This window comes from Castanea sativa, chromosome 5 (genome assembly GCF_040712315.1).
Source record: "Castanea sativa cultivar Marrone di Chiusa Pesio chromosome 5, ASM4071231v1".
NCBI classification, from domain to species: domain Eukaryota; kingdom Viridiplantae; phylum Streptophyta; class Magnoliopsida; order Fagales; family Fagaceae; genus Castanea; species Castanea sativa.
Genome location: NC_134017.1, coordinates 15179985 through 15202305, shown reverse-complemented (window position 1 = coordinate 15202305; position 22321 = coordinate 15179985). Strand labels below are relative to the sequence as shown.

The window sequence follows — 22321 nt, the reverse complement described above, 5'->3', positions numbered from 1 at the left end:
GCATGGAGACTAGTCATTTCTATGCAAGTTTTGTGGAGAGAGGTTTTTGAAGGGGATTGTCCTCTTACCATGGACGAATTCCTTTTTTGCTATAAACCCTCTGAAATTAGTCAATCTCATGGCTTCTATCAGTTTACGGCCAGGAGAAAAGATTGTAGGATTATAAAATCTTTGGTTACTTCAGATAGGAGTTGGAAGACGGAGTTCTTCTTTGTCTCCGGTTTTTGGGCAGGACGCCCTATTGAGTTGAGCAGGGATTCGTTTCCCCCCTATACAGGAGACATAGGAAACCTTCGTCCTGAAGGTATGCTTACCACTACCATAACATTAACTTTATTACATATCTTTCTATGTTAAACTCCTCTTTATTGCAGGTGTTAAAAGGCCATCATTGAACAAGTTCTATCTGGGACGCGTTCAGAAGGCTCGTCTTCACCCAGAGAGGGACTTCCATTCTTTGGTCACCCTCCAGCGTCTTGTGACTTGGGGACTTGGCCCAGAGCCCTCTCCAGAAGCCTTAGCCCACGAGATTACAGTTCGTCGACGTGAGTTCTCTTCTTGCATTTCCCTTCTTCTTTTTTTTTTTTTTTTTTTTTTTACGTCGTCTTAGACACATTTGTTGACTTATTCACCTATATTGATTATTATTATTGTTTATTTTAGGGATGGCTACCATGAAGGAAAACAAAGGCAAGGGAGTCGCGGACGAGCGTGGTAAGCAAGACACCGAGACTAGGGCTCGTCTTGCTGCTGGCGACAAGAGAAGCCTGTCAAAGGCCATCAATCTTGAAAACCTCCCCAGTCAGAGAGCCAAGCATAGGAAGTCATCCAAGCCTGGGGTCGTCTCTCCCGATGTCCCTGTTCCTCCTCCTCAATCGCCGTCCGTCCAGATCCTCGACGTGGAGTCGTCTGAGCCTATTCACCCTCCTCCGTCCAAAACCAGTGTTCCTACCTCGTCCAAGCCTCCCATTAACGTTGTGCCTAACCTTCTTGAGAGTGAGGGCTTGGCCTGGGAGAGGTTTCAACAAGCAGTGTCTGACGAGGACGTGGCTGCATGCTATAACATGTCCCTGAAAGATTTTGAACACTCAGGTGTCCACGATCTTTTCAAGGTAATTAATATGAATTTGTTCTCGTCACTAGTTTTTTTTTTGTTTTTTTTTATGCTTGTTTACTTTGCTTAATACGAAAATTCTTATTTGCTTGTGCAGGCCATGTCCAAGTTTATAGCTGCGTCCAAGCAGGCTACTGAGCTGGACAGGACGAGGCTGCTATTGGAGAGGAGGATCCAGGAGGTCAAAGACGATTGCAAGGGTTGGGCTGAGACGGCTGCTGAGGCTAAGGACGAGGCCAAGGGTTTGCTGAACCTCGTTGAGGAGCTAAAGGCTGACGTAGTGGAAAAAGACTCTCGTCTTGACCACTTTCAGAGGAAGATCGACGAGCTAAGCAACTCCCTTGTGAGGGCTAAGGACGAAGCTGTGGAGGAATTCAAGGCTTCAAAGCAATTAACTGACCTTCTGGACTCCAACTATGTGGCTGGATTTGAAGACATTCGCATAGAGGCGAAAGAAAAGTTTCCAAAAGTTGATTTCAGCCCTATCGTCCTTCAACTAGGAGGTGCTGCTAGTTCTTTTCTTCAGACCAGCTCTGAAGATGTCAATGTTGAAGACGATGCCTCGACCAAGCCTGCTCAAGACGACCTTGATGCCTGATGCCTTTGTTATTTGAAGATTTTATCACTCTTTGTTCAAGTGTTTTCTTCTCTTCTTTTTTTTTTTTTTTTTAAATGTATAAGAGTACACTTATCTCGTCTGGAGTACTTTTGATGAGTTTATAAACAATTGCCTTCCAAGGCTTATTTCTTAAGGGTTTTTGGACGGTGGTCGTCCACCCTTTAATGTCTAATGAATGTTTATTTTCTATTATCATTATTGTTGTTCCATGGACGAGTTTACGCATTTTTATTTTTTATTCAATTGCCTTTTAAGCAATGTTCCCAAGTGTTGGGTGATCGTTTACACGATTCCCTTATGGACGACTCGCTTAGGACGATGATGATCATTTTGCCTGCCCTTTAGGCGATTATTACTCGTATTTTCGCGAGTTCACAACGTCTTGACCATATGCTCGTCGTTGGGATGCCATGCGTCTTGACTATATGCTCGTCGTTGGAATACCATGCGTTAATGCCTACTTTCTTTCTTAGACAAGTGGGCCCTGGCTTTTTTTATTCATTTAAAGAAAATCTTGGACGAGCATGCCTTAGCATTTTTCTCTTTGCCTTATCCTTTTTTTTTTTTAAAGGAAAGCTTGGACGAGCATGCCTTAGCATTTTTCTCTTTGCTTTATCCTCATTTAAAGGAAATCTTGGACAAGTTTGCCTTCATCCGAAGATTTTACTTGTCTTAGGCTTTTGCCTCGTTCGTGAGTATTATTATGGAAAGTGGAATTCAAATACATAAGAAATTCAAACCATATTATTACATGAACATTGTTCACAAACGCGGCACATGCTTATAAGCTAGTGCCTTATTAAGATACTTAAGTACATAGCCTTGTCTTTCATAAGCTGGTCTGTAAGTAGTGCAAAAGTGTCTAAGAACTAGTGCACTTTTATTCATAACACACCATAATAGTAGTAAAAGCAAAAGTAAATATAAGCAAACATGCAAATCATAGCTGTAATTTTGCCACTGACTTCCCTCGTCCCTGCTCATCACTGATAGTACCTTCTCAAATGTTCCACGTTCCAGGAATGCTCTAACTTCCGCCCGTCCAGGGCTTCCAGGTAGTAGGACCCCTGCCTCTTGCAGTTGATTACCCTGTAGGGTCCTTCCTAATTGGGTCCTAGTTTTCCATGAGCTAGGTTCCTGGTCGCCAAGGAGACCCTTTTGAGGACAAGGTCCCCCACACCGAACCGTCTGGGTTTTACCATGGCATCATGCTGTCTGGCCATGAGATTTTTGTACCTTGCCATCCTTTGCCCCGCATCCATTCTTACCTCATCAATAAGATCGAGGTCAAGGCGAAGTTGTTCCCCGTTGTCTTTCTCCTGGTACTCCCTCACTCAGTGACTTGCCATATGGACCTCCGCTGGTATGACAGCTTCACTCCTATAGGCTAGTTTAAAAGGGGTCTCTCCTGTCGAAGTTCGTGCAGTCGTCCTATAGGCCCAAAGAACACCTGGTAGCTCGTCTGGCCATATCCCTTTTGCCCCCTTGAGCCGAGTCTTGATGATTTTCAGCAGGGATAGATTTGCTACTTCTGCTGTCCATTTGCCTGTGGATGGGAGGGTGAAGAATAGTGATTCTTGATCCCAAAATGATTGCAAAAGTCCCTGAAGGGTGCGTTGTCAAATTGACGTCCGTTGTCAGATACTAATACCCTGGGTACTCCGAACCTACATAGGATATTCTTCCATACAAAATTTTTCACATTCTGCTGAGTGATTGCTGCAAGAGGCTCAGCTTCTACCTACTTGGTAAAGTAATCTATTCCTCCCACCAAAAACTTCATCTGTCGGATTCCCATGGGGAAAGGGCCTAGGATATCCAGTCCCCACTATGCGAAGGGTCATGGGGCCATCATTGGGGTCTGGTACTCTGACGGCTGTCTAGGCACATTGCTATAGCGCTGACATTGGTCGCATACCTTGACATAAGCTTTAGCATCTGCCTGCATTGTAGGCCAATAGTAGCCGGCACGGACGATTTTATGGACTAGCGACCTTGCTCCTGAATGATTTCCACACGATCCTTCGTGAACTTCCCTTAGAACATAGTTTGACTCGTCAGGAGCCAAGCATCTTAAGGAAGGTTAGGAAAAACTTCGCTTGTACAACACTTCATTTATGAGGACATACTTGGCCGACCTGACCCTTAACTTTCTCGCTTCATCCTTGTCTTCTGGACGCCTTTCATCTTTGAGGTAAATCATTATCGGATTCATCCAATTCTCTCCTCCTCCTATCTGCTATATGTCAGGGATGTCTATGCTCGGCATATATTGGATGTTGTCGAACTCGTCTATAACCCCTGCCGAAGCGGCTTTCGCCAAGGCGTCTGCTTCCGCATTCTCCTCCTTGGGAAGTTGAATAAAACTTATGGCTGAAAATTTTCGTGCAAGGCGTTTCACTTTGTTGAGGTATTTCTTCATTCGATCTTCCTTAACATCACACATCCCATTCACTTGGTTAATGACCAGTTGAGAGTCTCCTCTGATTGTTAACGACTCTGCCCCTAAGGACTTGGCTAATTCCAATCCCTTGAGTAGAGCCTCGTACTCAGCCTCGTTGTTGGTAGTTTGATATTGTAGACGGGCCGCATACTCCAGCCTGTCACCCTCAGGGGACTTCAGTACAATTCCAATCCCTCCTGCATACAGTGTGGATGATCCGTCTACATTAACCACCCACATTTCATTTCCTTCGTCCTTGTTCAGGTCGTCCTGGCTAGGGGTGAATTCTGCGATGAAATCTACCAACGCCTGCGCCTTTATCGTACTCCTTAGGAGGTATCTAACATCAAATTCGCTGAGCTCAGCGGCCCACTGTACTAGCCGTCCAGCAGCTTCCAATTTGCTCATCGCCTTTTTTATGGGATGGTCTGTTAGGACGTTGATGACGTGTGCCTGAAAATAATGTCTCAGCTTCCTGGTAGCCGTGATTAATGCGAAGGCTAGTTTCTCCATCATCGGGTATCGTCCTTCTGCCCCTTTCATCGCGTGACTTGTGTAATAGACCGATTTCTGGATTCTCCCCTTTTCTCTAACTAACGCTGAGCTTACGGCGTGTGGGGACACTGCCAAGTACAAGTACAACTCTTCCCCAAGTATAGACGAACTCAACAGTGGTGCCGTCATGAGATACGTCTTCAAGTCTTGGAAGGCCTTTTGGCACTCGTCCGTCCATTCAAAAGCCTTCCTAAGGACTTTAAAGAATGGTAAACATTTGTCAGTAGCTTTCGATACAAACCTGTTGAGGGCGGCGACTCATCCAGTAAGAGACTAGACTTCCTTGATATTTTTCGGTGGCTCCATGTTCAGTATTGCGTGGATTTTATCCGGATTCGCCTCAATTCCCCTGTGCGACACCATAAACCCCAAGAATTTCCCCGATGAAACCCCGAAAGCACACTTGCTCGGATTTAATTTCATGTTGTACCGTCGCAACGTATCAAAAGTCTCTTGAAGGTCGTCCAGATGCTTATCCTCGTCCTGGCTCTTCACCAGCATGTCGTCCACATAAACGTCCACATTTTGCCCAATTTGAGGACGGAACATATGGTTAACCAGCCTTTGGTAGGCCGCCCCCGCGTTCTTCAAACCGAAGGGCATTACCTTGTAGAAATACAACCCTTGGCTCGTGATGAATGAGGTCTTTTCCTAATCCGCTTCATCCATCTGTATCTAGTTATAACCTGAGAAAGCGTCCATGAAGCTAAGTATCCTGTGACCTGCTGTTGAGTCCACTAACTGGTCAATGCGTAGCAATGGGTAGCTATCCTTGGGGCAAGCTTTGTTTAGATCAGTGAAGTCCACGCACATTCGCCACTTGCCATTAGCTTTCTTGACCATGACCACGTTCACCAACCAATCTGGGTAATGAACTTCTCGGATGAACTTCGCGGCAACCAACTTCTGCACCTCTTCCTTAATGGCATTGTCTCGCTCGGGAGCAAAAACTCTTTTCTTCTGACGCACTGGTTTCGAATAGGGACACACGTTCAGGCTATGGGTAATGACGCTCGAATCAATGCCAGGCATGTCCTCATGACTCCATGCAAAGACATCGAGGCTTTTCTTCAGAAACCGAATCAAAGCGTGCTTTGCCCCTCTTCCATGCTCGCCCCAATGGTCGGTAGACTTCAGTGGTTATCGTCCAAAGGGACGTCTTCTAATGCTTCGGTTGGGCTCGCCATGATCCTTCTCCCGTCTATACTCATTGCACACGCATGTGCTCGTCCATGGCCAACATAGCTAAAGTAGCATTCTGCGGCGGCAGTCGATCTCCTTGTACTTGGCCTACTCGTGCTCGGTTGGAAATTTGATGGACAGGTGGTAGGTAGAGGTTACCGCTTTCCAGCTATTCAAAGTTGGCCTTCCAATAATTGCATTATATGACGATGCACAATCAACAACGAGGAAACTTACCTCCTTGGTTATCTGCTGCGGATACGTTCCAACGACCACTGGTAACGTGATGGTGCCCACAGGTTGCACATTCATTCCTCCGAATCCTACCAACGGCGAATTCAGCGAGTCGGGCGATCTCGTCCTAGCCTCATTTGTTGGAATGCGGGGTAGTAGAGAATGTCTGCAGAGCTGCCATTGTCTATCAATACCCTCCTGGTCATGTAGTTAAAGATGAGTAGGGTGATGACTATCGCGTCATCGTGTGGGTGGTGAAGTCGTCCTGCCACCTCGTCCGTGAACGTAACAGTCTGTTGGTCTACTTCCCTCGTCCTAGGAGGTCGTCCAGACAGTTGGATGTTCTGCACCACCTTCAGGTATGTCTTCCTTGACTAGGACGACTGCGCCGTCGAGTTTCCTCCTGTAATTACCCTTATCTCTCCTAGTGGGGGGCGTGATGATTCTTCCACCTTGGCCTTCATTTTCTCATCTCTCTGGTCTCGTCCAAGGAAGTTCCTCAATTTTCCTTGTCTAATGAGATTTTCTATCTGCTGCTTCAAATCAAAGCACTCGTCCGTATCATGCCCATGGTCCCTGTAAAAGCGACAGTACTTGCTCCTATTACGCTTGTTGGGGTCTCCCTTCATTTTTTCCGGCCACTTCAAGGACGGATCGTCCTTGATCTGCATAAGAACCTGCTCTAGTGGCATAGTCAGGGGCGTGTATTGCTGATTCCTCGCGGAGGAACTGGCCTTCTTACCATCCTTATCTTTCCTCTCGTCTACCTAAGCTTTCTTTGGACGAGGTCCTTGATCCGAATAACGATGGTGACCCGCTTCCGAACGTTCTGCCCTTTTTCTTTTCTTGGCTATGATAGCGTCCTCAGCGTTCATAAAATTCTGGGCCGAATGGACAAGATCGGCCATGGTCTGTGGTTCCTGCTCGTAGAGCTTATGAATGAACAAGTCGGAATTGACCCCATTGTGGAAAGCGGCCAGTAATAACTTGTCATCCATCTCGTCCACCGTCAAGGCCTCCCTATTAAACCGGGTGATAAAGGATCGCAAACTCTCATTTTCCCCTTGCTCTATGGTCAGTAGGCTGGAGGAGGAACGCTTGTGACGCTGTCCTCCAATGAAATTGTTGACAAACAACTTACTCAACTCTTCAAAGGATCCCACCGAGTTTGGGGGTATCTTACAGAACCACACTCGCGTCGGTCCCTTAAGTGTGGTGGGAAAAGCTCTGCACATAATCTCGTCCGGGACTCCTTGTAGGTGCATGGTTGTCTTGAAAGTTGCAATATGATCGCAAGGGTCGCAATTTCCATCATACGAGTCTAGAGAAGGCATTTTGAATTTTGGAGGTAGGGGTGACTGCTGATGGAAACCGTGAAGGGGGAGTCCGTTTGGTGAACCATATCATCCATTGGGTTCGCTTGCCTCATGTTTTCCCTCATTTCATCCATGGCTTTTCTCATCTGGTCCATCTCTTTTTCCAAGTGTGGCACCCTTCTTGAAGTGGTACCCCTTGTTTGATCTTCAGACTCGACGTTTTCTCCTCCACCTTCCTGACTCGGTGCCCGTCTATCCACGTGCCCATCTTGGCGCTGCCTCCTGAGGTTGATCTCCCTATTCAACTCCTGGTTTTGACGTGTCAGTTCCGCTATAGCGGCGGCCATGGATTGTATATGTTGAATGGAGGGTGGTTGCACAACAGGCGCTGACCTGCGATCGCGAAGGGGCTTGCTAGAAGCATCCCTACTCTCCTGGTGGCCTGGGCTTGTAGCCCTTGATCTTGTTCGAACCATTCAGCCTTTTTTCTAGGAAAGGCTAATCGTTGAAAACAGAAAAATAACCAAACGAAAAGAACACTGTTCTTCCCCACAGACGGCGCCAACTGATGATGCAAAGAAGATCAGTAGGCTGGATGCTTCGGACTTGAAAGGACCACTTGCTCTCTCTGCGGCCTGAAGAAAAAAGAAAAGCGAATCAAATGTGACCGGGGCTGCCGGCCAAAAACCCTCCGATAGCAAAGTCAGTTTTTCTCTCTATATTTTTGGAGTTCCAACTTTTTTGGAGTAAAATCCACATACCTTTGCCTTGTCTGAATCAGTCTTTATATAGTGTCTTCATAGACGGTTATCGAAATTGGAACCTCCCTTGGATTCAAGGAGGCGCAAGGGTCAAATGTAACTCCCATAACCGTTTAGGAGTTATTGCTTCTATTTCACAACGGATACCTGACAGTTATGCGTGGGATAAGAAATTATCACATTATATTCGAAGATTTTCCTAAGTATGATACTCTCATCCTAGAATTCCTTAGTTGAGTATACTTTGGCACTTGTGCAGGGGCTGTCTCGTCTGACAGACAAACTCCTTCAAGACAAGGTTGTCCGTGCTCTGGACGAGCGCCTATTCTCTGGTGGTGCTTATCTCGTCCAGAGCTCTTCTTGCTTGGACGAGGTAGTTGCAGGTAGGTTCCAGAGGGTGTTTACAATTCCAGCCGGGTTACGGACGACCTTTATGGACGACTTGGAGATAGGCAAAATCAGTACCCTATCAGATCTCATAGTTGATTCTAATTGTCCTAAAGTCAAAAGGTCCCACTAGGACTTGTTACTTGTAGATAATTATTTTTGTTTTATTTATTTATTTTAATAGAGATAATTATAAACTATTATATTATTTCAATTTAATTAGGAGACATAGGCCCAAATGACATGTGGAAAATTTTAATTTACCAATATGATAGCAATTTAAATAACTCATGATATCATTTGATTTAATTTGGAATGTCACTAAATTTTAACATGATATATTGTAATTGACTTAATTAAATTTCGCCTCCTGCAAGTGCCCTCTTGAAACTTGGGCATGCCACATTTTTTTTTTTTTTTTTTCAGAACATGTCCACGATTTTGAACGAAGAAAAGTGGTCAAATCTTGACAACTTCACACTTTGATACTATTATTTTCAGTAACTTTTATACTTTTTTTTTCCTTTACTTGGACCTGTGGAGGGGTCCAATGGCCCTGCTTATGCCTCTCTCTCTCTCTCTCTCTCTCTCTCTCTCTCTCTCTCTCTCTCTCTCAACTACTTACCTTTTAGCTTCTTCCTATTATTAGGTCGTAACTCTACTTTTTTATCCAAAAAAAAAAGAACATGAAAGACCAGCCTATTATTTGTTCTTTTTAGTTTCGTCGCGAACGTAGAAAAATATGGATGTTATATCAATTTCACTAACAAAAAAATATTAAAAATTTCCACTAATTTTATAAATAGACGTGATAATACATTTAATAGGTATCATATCAATAATATAAAAATAAAAAATAAATTTCTAAAGTACTTTCTGTTTTGTGTTTAAAATTTGACAAAATCAATTTGTAAGCTAATAACCTTTAACTAACACAGTCAATAAATAAATTTCTTAATTCTTTTTAAATAAATGATACATGATTTTGTAATTTTAGGATTTCTTTACTATTTTGCATATTCTATAATTTAAATTATGAACATATATGGGATTTTATCTTTTGATGGATCAATATTTAATAATTATTGTACTATTGTAACAAGATAATTAAACAAAAATGATATAAAATAAATTAAAAACAAATAAATAATAAAACATTGCAAAACTTATATAAAATATCATCACGAATGACATAAAAATTTGGCCATAAATAACTTCATAGCGACGACAACATCCCTCGCAATCTATAGAATAGCGATGCCACTTAACCCTTGCAAAAACATTTTAAGTGATAGCTTAATGTTGTCACTTTTGCTCCTAACTAATTGTGAGGGCATAAATGCCCTCACAAATAAATTATAGCAATGCCATTATTTGTCTCTAAAAAAATATGTCGCCAATTTGAAATGTGTAAATAATTAATTGCAAGGGTATAAAGGTTCTCACAAATAGTTGTTAACGATGACTGCTTCCCCTCGCTAAAAATAAGTCGTTGACTTTTCTCATTGTTTGGTAATATATTTGTGATGGTGAATTTTTTCAGTAACTACCATGATTGCCCTCGTAAATTATTTATTAGCAAAGGTTTGGTCGCAAACTTCATTTTAGCAACAAGAGCAAATACAACGGCGTTCAAGGGTCGTATACCCTTACTAATAACCTTTTGTGACGATATTTGCCATTTTGCGAGGGCATTTTACCCTCACTAGTAGTCTCTTTTCTTGTAGTGTGTGTGTGTGTGTGTGTGTGTGTGTGTGTGTACCATTTAAAGCTTTTAACTTTTAAGAGCACAACAAAAAAGTCCCTATAGAGTTATAAATAAATTAATAGTTTAAATTTAAGTTTTTGTAGTTTAAAATAATACATAAAAGATGAGTTTATAAATCGAATGGTAAATAACATTCAATTGACTTAAATATTAATAACATATAGAACATATAATTCAATAGTGGGATTTTCAAAATATGAATTCTATAACAAGTTCTTAAGTAGTATAAAATTATTTAGAATTACAATAGTTGTAACTTAAACCTAACTTTTATATATATATATATATATATAGACAATATTTTTGGTGGCCCCAACAGAAAAGAAAGATGACAATATTTTTGGTGGCCCCAACAAAAAAGAAAGATGTGACAGTTTTTTCCAACTCAAATTGCTATGCTTCAACCCGTGTCATGTGTTTGTGAAGATGGCCTTAAGATTAAAGCATTTCATGAAGATGGAAAACCCTGCTATGAGGGCAAATCACCATCTAGTCACATATGGTGGGATATTTATGATTGTACTAAATGCAGAGAAGAAGAATCCCATGATGATGACCATCCAAGAAGTAGGAATCTTTCACCCACCAGAAATTCATATCTCACTAACCCTGATGACTCCCTCCATTTACACATGGGCATGTTGTCAAAATGCTCTTAGTAGGACAAAATCTCTTAATTTGGAAGCCTTTTCTGAAACAGGACCAAGCACTCCAGAAGCTTACAGACAACAGTGGTCATATGAAGGTGACCTCTTAAGAGAAATGATTAATCATTTACTTGGCTACAATAACCCCTATTATGATAACCATAACTGAGATGTTGACGTCGACGAAGATGAAGAATGGTTCCAAGGAAGAGATGCTGACCCCTAGCAGCAGCTTTGAAGAAGCTCAGGCCCCTACTTCCTTCAACACCTATCAATCAAAAGTCAGACCCCTACCATCTCATGCAAAGCTGATTGTAAATTGTATTTGAGTTTGTTTTGAGTTCTGTGGCCTATAAATAGCCATTTTGTATCATTGTGAAGGCAGAACTTAGCCTCTTTCAAAAATCCTTTTCTTATGACTTATGTAAAAAGTTTGTTCAATCTAATAACATTAGTCAACTTGTTGTATCTATAGTTCTTTGTTCTATTCCATGCTTTCAAGTAATTTTTTATACTTCTTTAGCGTTATATTTTTTTAACAAGTTCTCATAATCTTCTTACACCTCTCTCTCTCTCTCTCTCTCTCTCTCTCTCTCTCTCTCTCCTTAGGCTAAGATGTATATATTGTTTAGATTTCTGAGACTGAGGCATCATAACTGTCTGAATATAAATATATATATTAAAAATACCAACATAAAGCTTTTCACTTTTAAGAGCGCAACAAAAAAGTTACTGAGAGTTTTTGTTTTTTCCCTGTTGATAATGATAGGAGACGAATATACATAAGATGCGACGAATATGTGGCAAACGAGATGTCATCGTCCCAATTTCTGGATAGAACAATTTGTCATTTTGTTTGTCCATATACATATTTGTTAGTTGTTACATATTTGCCGACAGAAAATTAAGACTTATTTTATAGTTTATAATTCAATTGGTATTTAAACATTAAAAAAAAGAAGAAGATGGATTTGATTTATAAACTTGGTTAACGTTTTATATGTTCAAATACCTGACTCTTCTATGAATAATCCATTGGCTTAGGTGTTTGATTTTGAGTCACCTCCTTTGATGAGATTGAGAAAGATATTCTTTCTTACGATGATTATTTATTTATTTATCAATAATTTCAATGTTAAATTAAATGAAAATAAAATTCAAATTTCCATTCTTCTTACAAATAAAACCAAGTAATACTATTGAGTTATAAAGTTCTTGACATCCTAACACTCAAAACTTTTAAACTCTTTTTATGTCAGCCGCAAAGCAAATTGATTATAATATCAAAGCACCATTTGGGCTAAAGATAATAGTTTCTCTAGTTCAGTTTCATTAGGTTCTCTACCGATGCTAGATAATACTATGATTTAATAAGGTATATTTAGGAGAAAACATTTATAAATGTTTTAATGAATTAAAAGATGATATACCTGTACTTTTAGTCACATGGATGTTTTAATGAGTTATGTGATTTATCTTAATAATACATATAAATAATTTTATAAATTGTCACAGTGGATTGAATGAGATTTGAAATAAATTCCTTCAACTGGTATGGAGGTAATCTTTGTCCAATGCAAATATTGGACATAAACCTATGATCAACCTTACTTTTAAGTAATATATTTTTCTCAATAATTTTAGAAAAAAATTATAAAAATTTATGTCGTTTCTTATTGGGATAAAACGAGCAAAAAAAATAAACTTAATTTAAAATAAAATAAGGATACACAACGACCGGTAGATAATTTCAATTATTAAATATAAAATTAAAACTACATATTACTTGGGAGTTAGAGGACTTCGGACTAACTCCTCACAGCATAAACTCTTAACCATAAACAATTTATTTCAGACTCAATATGGACACAGAAAACAGAAGAAAAAAAAAACTGACTCACAATAACACAACACAACTCATAAAACCGAACTTGGTAGGACACAGGTGGGTAGTACACAACGCTGAAGCTTCTCTACCACATTATTTTCAATCATATCCCATCAGCTCTCAGACCTTCAAAAGTTGAATTGTTCAACTAATCATAGTACATTGGATTAGGCACCTTAAATGTCCGATAGCCAGCATGTTCTCCCAATAGATCACTCCATTGATCTCCCACGTTCCCAATGATTCTGTAACCCTGAGCTATAAGCTCGTTTCTTTTCTTTTCTTTGAAAACTAGCGATGTGGTACCCTCATCAGAGGTTTGCCTGTCAACCAAAAATAATTGTTAGTGGCCAAAAACTGTAAAGATAGTTCTTTTTCTTTTTCTTTTTTCATATGCTTACAAGATCCTTTACCAACTATCAAGAAACAGATACAAGAAGAAAGAGAGTTTCAAAAGGATAGAGATACAACCACCAAGGGTGGCAGTGGTTCATTTGGTCATAGGCTTACTCTCAATTCTCAAGTAGTTTTGTGGACGCTAGGCCTTGGTTTGACTCCCACAAAGGAAGCATATATAAACTACTAGTGAAACATCGGTTTCTTGTACATTGATGTTGTGGTAGGACTGGAGCAGCTATAGCCCACTAAATCTAACGAATAATTAAAATGCTACAATGATTACGTCTATAGATAAAAAGAAGCCCACATATTTTCATACATTTAATTATAATCAAAATGACATTTTGTCAAGAACTTAAGTTCAACATATTTCTTGATCTTCTTTATAGTACTATAAAGAGAATTTAAAAGTGGGGGAAGATGTTTGACAAACTGACATTGCAAGAGTGTAATAATACTTAGTTTAGTATAAGACATGAGATTTGTATTCATTCCAAAGTGTCTCAAAAACTAAAGCAATAAATACTTCATAATTTTCTACCAAAAAAAAAAAAAAAACTGCATAATATATACTATAAGACATTGGTGTAAGACTTAAGGTATTGTGAGCGCATTTAGGAACCGTATAGTGCAGTTTCTTATATATCTAAAATGCTTCAAACTTACTTTAGTATGAGCTTCTCCCAATTAGGGAAACCTAGATTGTTCAAGTTCTTTATTATTACTGCTCTCAAGCTCTCAAACCTTCCTGAAATAATGACAATCTTATATCCAATACTTTGCAATTTTTTGTATAGGTCAAGAATCCCAGGCACTGCTGGTGCTATGCCTTTCATTTCCCATATAGCTAATTTTGTCGAGTCATATTTCGTTCCTGAAATAAATATTGAAAACAGTGGTGAATGCAAATAGTTACAACAATGTTATTATAAACGTGGAAACAAACACAATTAGTAAGCAGATATTTAATACAATTTTGCTATATATTAAACATGAATCAAACTCAAGTAGTACATATATAATGAGCATTAAATTTCACAGTGATTGTTACCATGCATTAGTACTCTTTAGATTATCTCAGGGTATATATTTGTTACAAAAATTTAATTACTTACCCAAAAGCAATGTCAGGTTGAGCATAATAAGGCAAGCTAGACAATACAGTATCACCAAGGTCAAAGATCCAAGTATTTCTGAATTCCTTGATGAGTGGGGTGCTCTTTGCATAGTTGTAAGCAGCATCAGCCACAGCTTGAGCATCCTCACGATATTGGTAGCCGAGCATGTAGTGTCCAACGTAGCTTACGCAAGCTTGTGGAACCACGGCCCAGTCACGGATGTTGTTAGTTTCAACGGTTAGACGCCAACTGAGGCAGTTAAAGCCGGGTTTGTGGTGGCCGACGACTGGGTGGGAGGCTCCTTGGCATGTTGCTATAATGGTGGCAAGGAAGAAGAACAACAATAAAACCTTCATGGTTATATGTAAGGGAAAGAGCTAGAGAGTACTTTGTGGAAGTTGATATACACTGCATTGCATGGTACCTCTATATATAGGTTCTAACTTTGCAAAGGAACCACTTAGGGATGTAATTTACTGAAACACCACTAGTCCAAAAAAGATCATTTCAAATAGAAATCCATGGTAAACTATGCAACCTTAACCAATACAGTGAGACACTTGGTAACCCAACTCTATTAACTTTATAAAATGATGTGTTAGTAGTGTTCACAGTCAATTTTAAAATGCAAAACTAATTTTGTTTATTATCAAGTCAATTTGTAAACTGTTTTATAGTAAAATTGTTAGCAATTTGAACATTTTCCCCTTCAATAAATCTAAGAACATAATATTTTTTTTATAGAACTTTTGAAAATTATAAAATGGTCTATTGTGATTAATGCATAATAAAAGTAGTATTAATGGTGAATTCAACTAATGAAAGTGATGTTGCCTTAATTACAACAATTAATGTAAAAAAATGTTGGAAAATGATCAAGATTCTCTAGAATTTTTAGGATAACTTCATCATAGAGTTTCTAAAATTTTATCCATTCCCGTTTTGGAATTGGTGAATTAGATTTTACCTCCACCAACATTTAGACAACATTGATTGTCATGATTTTGATATCTATTCAAACTAATGATGCATTGACAAAATTCAATCTATTCATTTCCAAATTAATGAATAAGTTTTAAAAAACTATGTGATAGTTAGTACTTAAAATAAAAACTCTAAATGATTCCAATTCATTGTAAGAAATGCTATCTCCCTAGCATTACTTTTTCTTTAACCACAAATTATAAAATGACATAGCAATTAATGTGATTATCAAAATTCTCGTAACTAAATTGATTGGCACGTCTTGATGTTTCAAACGGAAACATCTAATATTCAAATCATCCCTAACTCATGGTAAACTATCTAATTATCAACAAATAAACCTTTAAAAAAATGATTAATGTGATTGGTGCCAATTGCCAAATCAACAAGATAATATATTTCTTAATTTAACTTTCTTTTTTTTGTTTTGTGTTTAAAAATTGACACATTAATTTATGCAATATAAGTAATGGTAAAATACGTAATTAATGTTTATAATAATATCACTCATTTCAATTATTATGATTTACCTTTTTCCCTACCCATGTGGGAAGGTTGCTTTTACTTACCAAGTCTAGTTAAAAAATGTGAATGAAATACAGCACATGTTGACATGTATCTAATACAGCATGGGTTCTTTTCCTCCATCTTTTCTGGCATGGGTTCTTTTCCTCCATCGTTTTAGATCTTTTAAGTAGTGGGAAAAAAAACAAAGTGAAGCATCATGTTTGTACTCGAGCGGACATAAATAAAACTAGCTTTGGTATATATTTTGCCTCTAATCTAATTGCACGTGGGATTCAATTTATTCATCAATTCTTTTGTAGTTCTTCTTCTTACAAAAAATTGTATTATTCAGGGGAAAAAAAAATCCCTGGGTCACATCACAGCACAACAATAAAAGCCATAGTGTGACTAGTGTGAATGTGGGTACCCGCGAGTAAAACACTCATACGTCACAAGCTGGGACAAGACTTGGAATTAGAGGGGCGGTTTTGCTATTGGTTGCCTACAATTGCTTCGACTTCCTGCTCTGCTGCTAAGTGTCATTTAGTTTTTTTTTTTTAAAGGTGGGGTTGTTTGTTTTGCATAAAATTAGTTTATTGGGCTTCATTTTTTTTTTTTTCATATTTTTGCTATTGGTAATTTTTGTTTATGGGCTAAGTTTTATGATCTTGTATATTTTGTTTTAGAATTTAGATATATAATTTTTTTATAGCCCTTGAAAAGAGGAATATACTAGAACAACAAACGTTTTTATAAATTGTTGATGTGGTTAATATTTATTTTTACATAAAAAAATTTATATAAGTAGTAGACCTAGATGCGAGCCAGTAATGTTTGTGGCTACAGCATTACTCTTAAAAGGAATAAAGATATTTTTAAGGGAGAAAATATAATTTTATAGAACAAAATTTATAAAATTAATACCTCTCTCTCTCTCTCTCTCTCTCTCTCTCTCTCTCTATATATATATATATATATATATATATATATATATATATAGGGATAAAAGACCCAAGAGTACGTATTGGGCCATGGGCCTTATCCGAGGACGATTAGTGGTCCGAGAACAACTAGACGATAGGGAGGATGTAAAAAACAGAGCGCCACAAGCAAACTATGACTGCGAAGGATTGGGAATGTAGTCCGAGGAGAAATATCTCCTTGGCTAAGCAAAGCAGAGGTCAGAAGGATTGGTTCGTCCTTAAAGGCGACACTTCAAAAGGTTCTACTGATAAGGATAAATATCAGGGAAACAGAAGACAAAGGGAAGCAAAGAAATATCTAAGTGAAAGTTGCTACCACCGCATTGAATGTTTTGTAGCTAACCCTCTGGCCGCATTAATGTAAAGGTGATACATGAACAGTGGTAAGCTGCCTTATAGCTACTCCCAAAGATTTTAGGAATGTGCTGATGGGACAATAACCAAAGCTAACAACTTGACCTACATGTGGACGGTGGAGACGAAGAAGAGAGGGGTATATAATATGGAAAATAGCCCCACGGTAGGAGGATCAAGGATTTGAAGGAAAAAACACTGTAGCAACAAGAACTGAACTTGTAACCAATTTCAATATATATATATACAAGAACTAGTTTACTCGGATTGTTCCGAGGAAGGTTTTCTTTGGGCAAAACCAGTTTATTCTTGTTTGCTTGTCATCAGAGCTCACTGTAATTACTATCTAACTCATTAAAGCCTAGTTTTCTAACTCACTCTCTACAAATTCATTGTACTGGGCTCTTTGGACCTAGATCTTTTTCCTTTTGGGCTTAGGCACCAAACTGCATCTTTACAATACACACACACACACACACACACACACACACACTAATAATTAAAAAAAAATTAGGGGGGGGGGGGTCATTGCTTGCATTGTCCAAGAGTGGCTCCGATGGTCACAAGGAAGAATATGAGGAAAGGAACAAGCTTTTGAATTTGAATTTAAATGTATAAGAAATTCGAATTTAGTCTTTTATATTTTAGAAATTCAAATATATGAATTTGCATGTAAATATAATTGGCAAATAATTGGATTATAATTGGAATGATATTTGACATGAGAGTATATTTAAAATCTAAAAATACTTGGCATAAATGATAGGACATTTAAAATGGAAAAATGATATGTTCACAACATTTTCAAAATACTTTCACAACAAATCATAAATGGCAGAATGGTAGGCTCTCTCTCTCTCTCTCTCTCTCTCTCTCTCTCTCTCTCTCTCTCTCTCTCTCTCTCTTTATATATATATAAATATAGACACACACACACACTAATAATTAAAAAAAAAAATTGGGGGGGGGGGGGGGGTCATATATATATATATATATATATATACACACACACTAATAATTTAAAAAAAAAATTGGGGAGGGGTGGGGGGTCATTGCTCCCATTGTCCAAGAGTGGCTCAGATGGTCACAAGGAAGAATATGAGGAAAGGAACAAGCTTTTGAATTTGAATTTAAATGTATAAGAAATTCGAATCTAGTCTTTTATATTTTACAAATTCAAATATATGAATTTGCATGTAAAAATAATTGACATATAATTGGAGTATAATTTGAATGATATCTGACATGAAGTTTGAGTTTATTTAAAATCTAAAAATACTTGGCATTAATTCATTTTCAAAATACTTTCATAACAAATCATAAATGGCAGGTCAAAAAGAATTGTTATTGAGGGCAAAGAAGTAATTTCAGTAATAAGTTTAATTAAAACCAATAACAATTTATTACCTGTGGTTTGTTATGAAAATGTTGTGAACGTAACACCTCTCTTTAAACTAACACTTAACATAATATTGTGATGCAATTAAAATCTAATTAAAGTTTTTGATCGAACTTTTTCTCATCTGCTTTTATATATTATATAAGATTGTATAAATCTTACAAGATAATATGTTAAAATTTTACACACAAAAAAAAAATCAAAAATATATTTATTATGTTTATGTAGCATGAATTACATTTTCATTATCACATTAATTCATTACTTCTTTTTTTAGTAAAATTAATAGTAATTTCAACATTTTTTTTGTCCTCCTTCCACCTTAAATTTATAAAACCGAATTATTGGAAAATTAAACATAATCAGTATCTTTAAATTTCCTAGATGATTAGAGACATAAAATCCAATCATAGTCTAGGCCCAAACTCAATCTTTGATGGCCATTCATATTATATATATATATATATATATATATATATATATATATATATATATATATATATATATTATACATCAATGATTAAAGGCAGGGAGAATTGAATTCCGAATGTCTCCATTAAAAACATTAAATGATGGCAACCATTTGAATTTCAAAACTCCAAGCATATAATAGGACCTTCAGAACTACAATCGCCTCCTCCTTACAATACAATAAATTTCATCTTTTTTCATAGTGGGCAAACAAATAATTTTAGTAGTGAATTTAGGTTAAAACCAATAAGAGCATTTTCATCAACTACTGTATAAATTTATCTATTTTGATATAAGAACTCACTTTCTATATTTTACATACTCACTTTTCAAAACAGCATACATTAAATTATCTATTTTACACTATATTTCATTAAAATATCATATTTTCTTGATTCTTTTAATTTTTTCTCTTTGTGGTGGCCCTTTTTTGTGATATTGGGCTAGACGGCCTCCTGCCATGCTAGGCCCAAAGTATTCTAGATTAAGGAGTTGGAACCGGTCCAATTGCAACCCACCTTAGTTTGGCTTGTGCACAAACTATGCCCCATTTATCAAGATTTTGAACACATGCCCATGGCAGGCAAAGTTGCTATGATAATTACGGTAGACAGATAAAGATAATACAAGAGATTCGTTTACTATTTATACAAAAGTAAATAATGGGTCATTACAAGGAATGCTTGTTTTATGAAATAGCAACAAAATAAATACAGGAGAGGGAGTAATAAGCTGATTGAATCAAAGAGAAATATCAGTTTGTCATGTCAAGTTATGTTACGGGGTATAGGTCGAGAAGGAAACCATTTCCTCAATGCAAATAATCTCTCCATGAAGAAATTAACTGCTTTAAGGGAACGGGCCTAGATGACTTGTGACCAGAGAAATCCCTTGCCTTTAGCAGAAAACATGGGTTTGAGAGGGAGAGAGGGAATCAACCTACGGTGTTTTGCTTAGTTATTGTGATTCTCTCCCTGGAAATTACTATCCCCCCCCCTATGCACGACAAGAGTCCCTTTTATAATGTCTGTCACGGCTAGCTTTTACCATTTTAGCCTTTAACCGTCTTTGTTTGGTGTGAGTTTCCTTGTCGACCATTACTGATTGGTCAGTCGCCTAGCCAACACCACTTACTTGTGCTAGCCGCGCCACTCCACTCCACATTACTAGACGAAGAGGACTATTTTGTTTGTTTGATTGCTTGCCGTGGCATTCTTTCCTGCCACAGCATGGGTGCTCTCTCTCTCTCTCTCTCCATCCCTCATGGCATGCACCTAGTGGTTCCAGCTTATCTTTGCTTCTTTTGGGTGATATGTCATCCCAGCTGGACAATTCCCCTAAGAGGACCTGAGTAAGAACCACAAAATAGGTTTTCCCCTCTCCCCACCGCCAGACCATGCCCTCTTACGTCTGACCCATGACCCACCATTTCCTGTATTGGCTGGGTACAGGCTGGTGTTGTCTGGGCCTTGCGCGTGCTTCACTTCCATGCTCATCCAAAATCTACCTACTGCTCATGCGTTTATCGTGGTCTGGAGGTCTATCTACCCTTTTTATCGTTCGTCCTTAACTTCTTATGGCGTGAGCTTTTTCCTGATTTCTCATTATTTATGACTTGCTCCCTTAGGGGCTAGGCTTTGCTTGATTATGGGCTTTCCCTCCTTCAGACCATTCTTCTTGCTTTATTCCTACGATCTTGCTATTACTTCCTACCGCATCATTCTGTTATTCCTGCCGTAATATTATTTGATCTAGAACTTCTAGGCCTCTTTGAGCTTGCTGCTTATTTCTTTTTTTGATGACCCAATAAGCTCATTGGACCTTTTACTACATTACTTGCAGGCTCCCATGTCCCATTTACCTTCTTAGGGCATCCTTGGTCTATTTACTTTCTTTAGGCATCCTTGACCCTTTCTACTTTTCCCATAGGCTTTTACTAACTCCTTGGGCTTCCCTAACCCAATTATTCAATCATTCATCTTTGGGGCTTATGGACTCTCCATTGCCCCTTACTTTCTTTACTTACATTACTTCAGGCCCGCTGTAGTTGTTGTGGCTCATTCTCACTTTTCTACATCACATACTGCCCATGGGTTTGCTACTTCTCTCTTTCCGAGCCTTTTTAGGCCCGTTTGCTTTCTCAAGATCCATCTATTTGCCTTATGGACCTATGATCCATTATTCATGCCGCTTGGGCTTAATGGCTTTTCTATGCAATTTCTAACTCTCTTCTGCCCACGTTGTTGGGCTTCTTCCTGCTGGGCTTCCCAAAAAAATGAGCATCTACATTTAGCCCCCTAAGCATATGAAATGCTCCTATGGTTCATATGTGAATAAAGACTTTCCTAACCCTCCTTTTTTTCTTCTTCTTCTTTTCCTTCGCAGGCTTTTTCGAATAGTGGACCCCAACTTGTATTTACATATATATACATTTTTTTTTCTTTTTCCTGCCGTGAACAGTATTGTCTCTTCAAATTTCTTAGTTTAGCAGTAATTCTGAAACACAACCTCCACTTCATCAACTCCTTCCCTTATTTGATGATTGACCCATCGCATCTTTTCGTACCACTCTCAATGGTGTTGGTATTTAAGATAAAGTCCCTTCACACCTCGGACACAAACACTCTTTCCTTTCCCCTTTCTTCTCTGTGTCTTTCTTCCTAAATATTACGAACCATTTGCTCTGATCAACCAATACTCCATGACACCGACGAAAAGCAAAACTTCTTCCCGCTATAAGGGGAAAGAGGTTGTCGATGATCCTACTGCGCGTGAAGCAGGTGAAGAAGAATAGCACAATCCCAATATTGAATGCGCCCCTCTTATAGATCCCTGGTACAATGTCCATAGCCATTTCCTCAAAGTTTCTGGTGATTATATGCCATCCTCGCCAAGCCGTGTGTGGCTTGCCCTTTGTCGTTGTAATACAGACGTTTCTTGGGCTCTGTTAGCTTTTTCAATTTCCAATCTTGCCATCCGCCAAGGAACTTCACTCCCCGTGCCCATTCACTTCGAATTTGGGTCCCGCGCCACTTTGGGTTGGAAGGAGTGGGTGGATAGGGAGTTGTCCGATACGGGCTTCATGGGGTTGCTATAGCGAGTTGGTGTATTAAAGGCTATTGTTTTATCTCACCGTTTATCTAACTTCAGAGATTTGTTCAACCTTTACCATTTAGTTTGTCGGTGGTGCAC

At 38.5% G+C, this 22321-nt stretch overlaps 1 protein-coding gene across 1 annotated transcript; it reads right to left on the bottom strand.

Annotated features, from left to right (window-relative positions):
- Positions 1 to 12881: 12881 nt before the first annotated feature.
- On the bottom strand, positions 12882 to 14792 carry LOC142633401 (acid phosphatase 1-like). The gene is made up of 3 exons (XM_075807635.1): positions 14429 to 14792; positions 13980 to 14189; positions 12882 to 13237 (listed from the first exon to the last, which is right to left on the bottom strand). The coding sequence occupies exons 1-3, from the start codon at positions 14785 to 14787 to the stop codon at positions 13063 to 13065; spliced, it is 744 nt and encodes a 247-aa protein (XP_075663750.1). The 5' UTR covers positions 14788 to 14792; the 3' UTR covers positions 12882 to 13062.
- Between the last annotated feature and the right edge of the window lie 7529 nt (positions 14793 to 22321).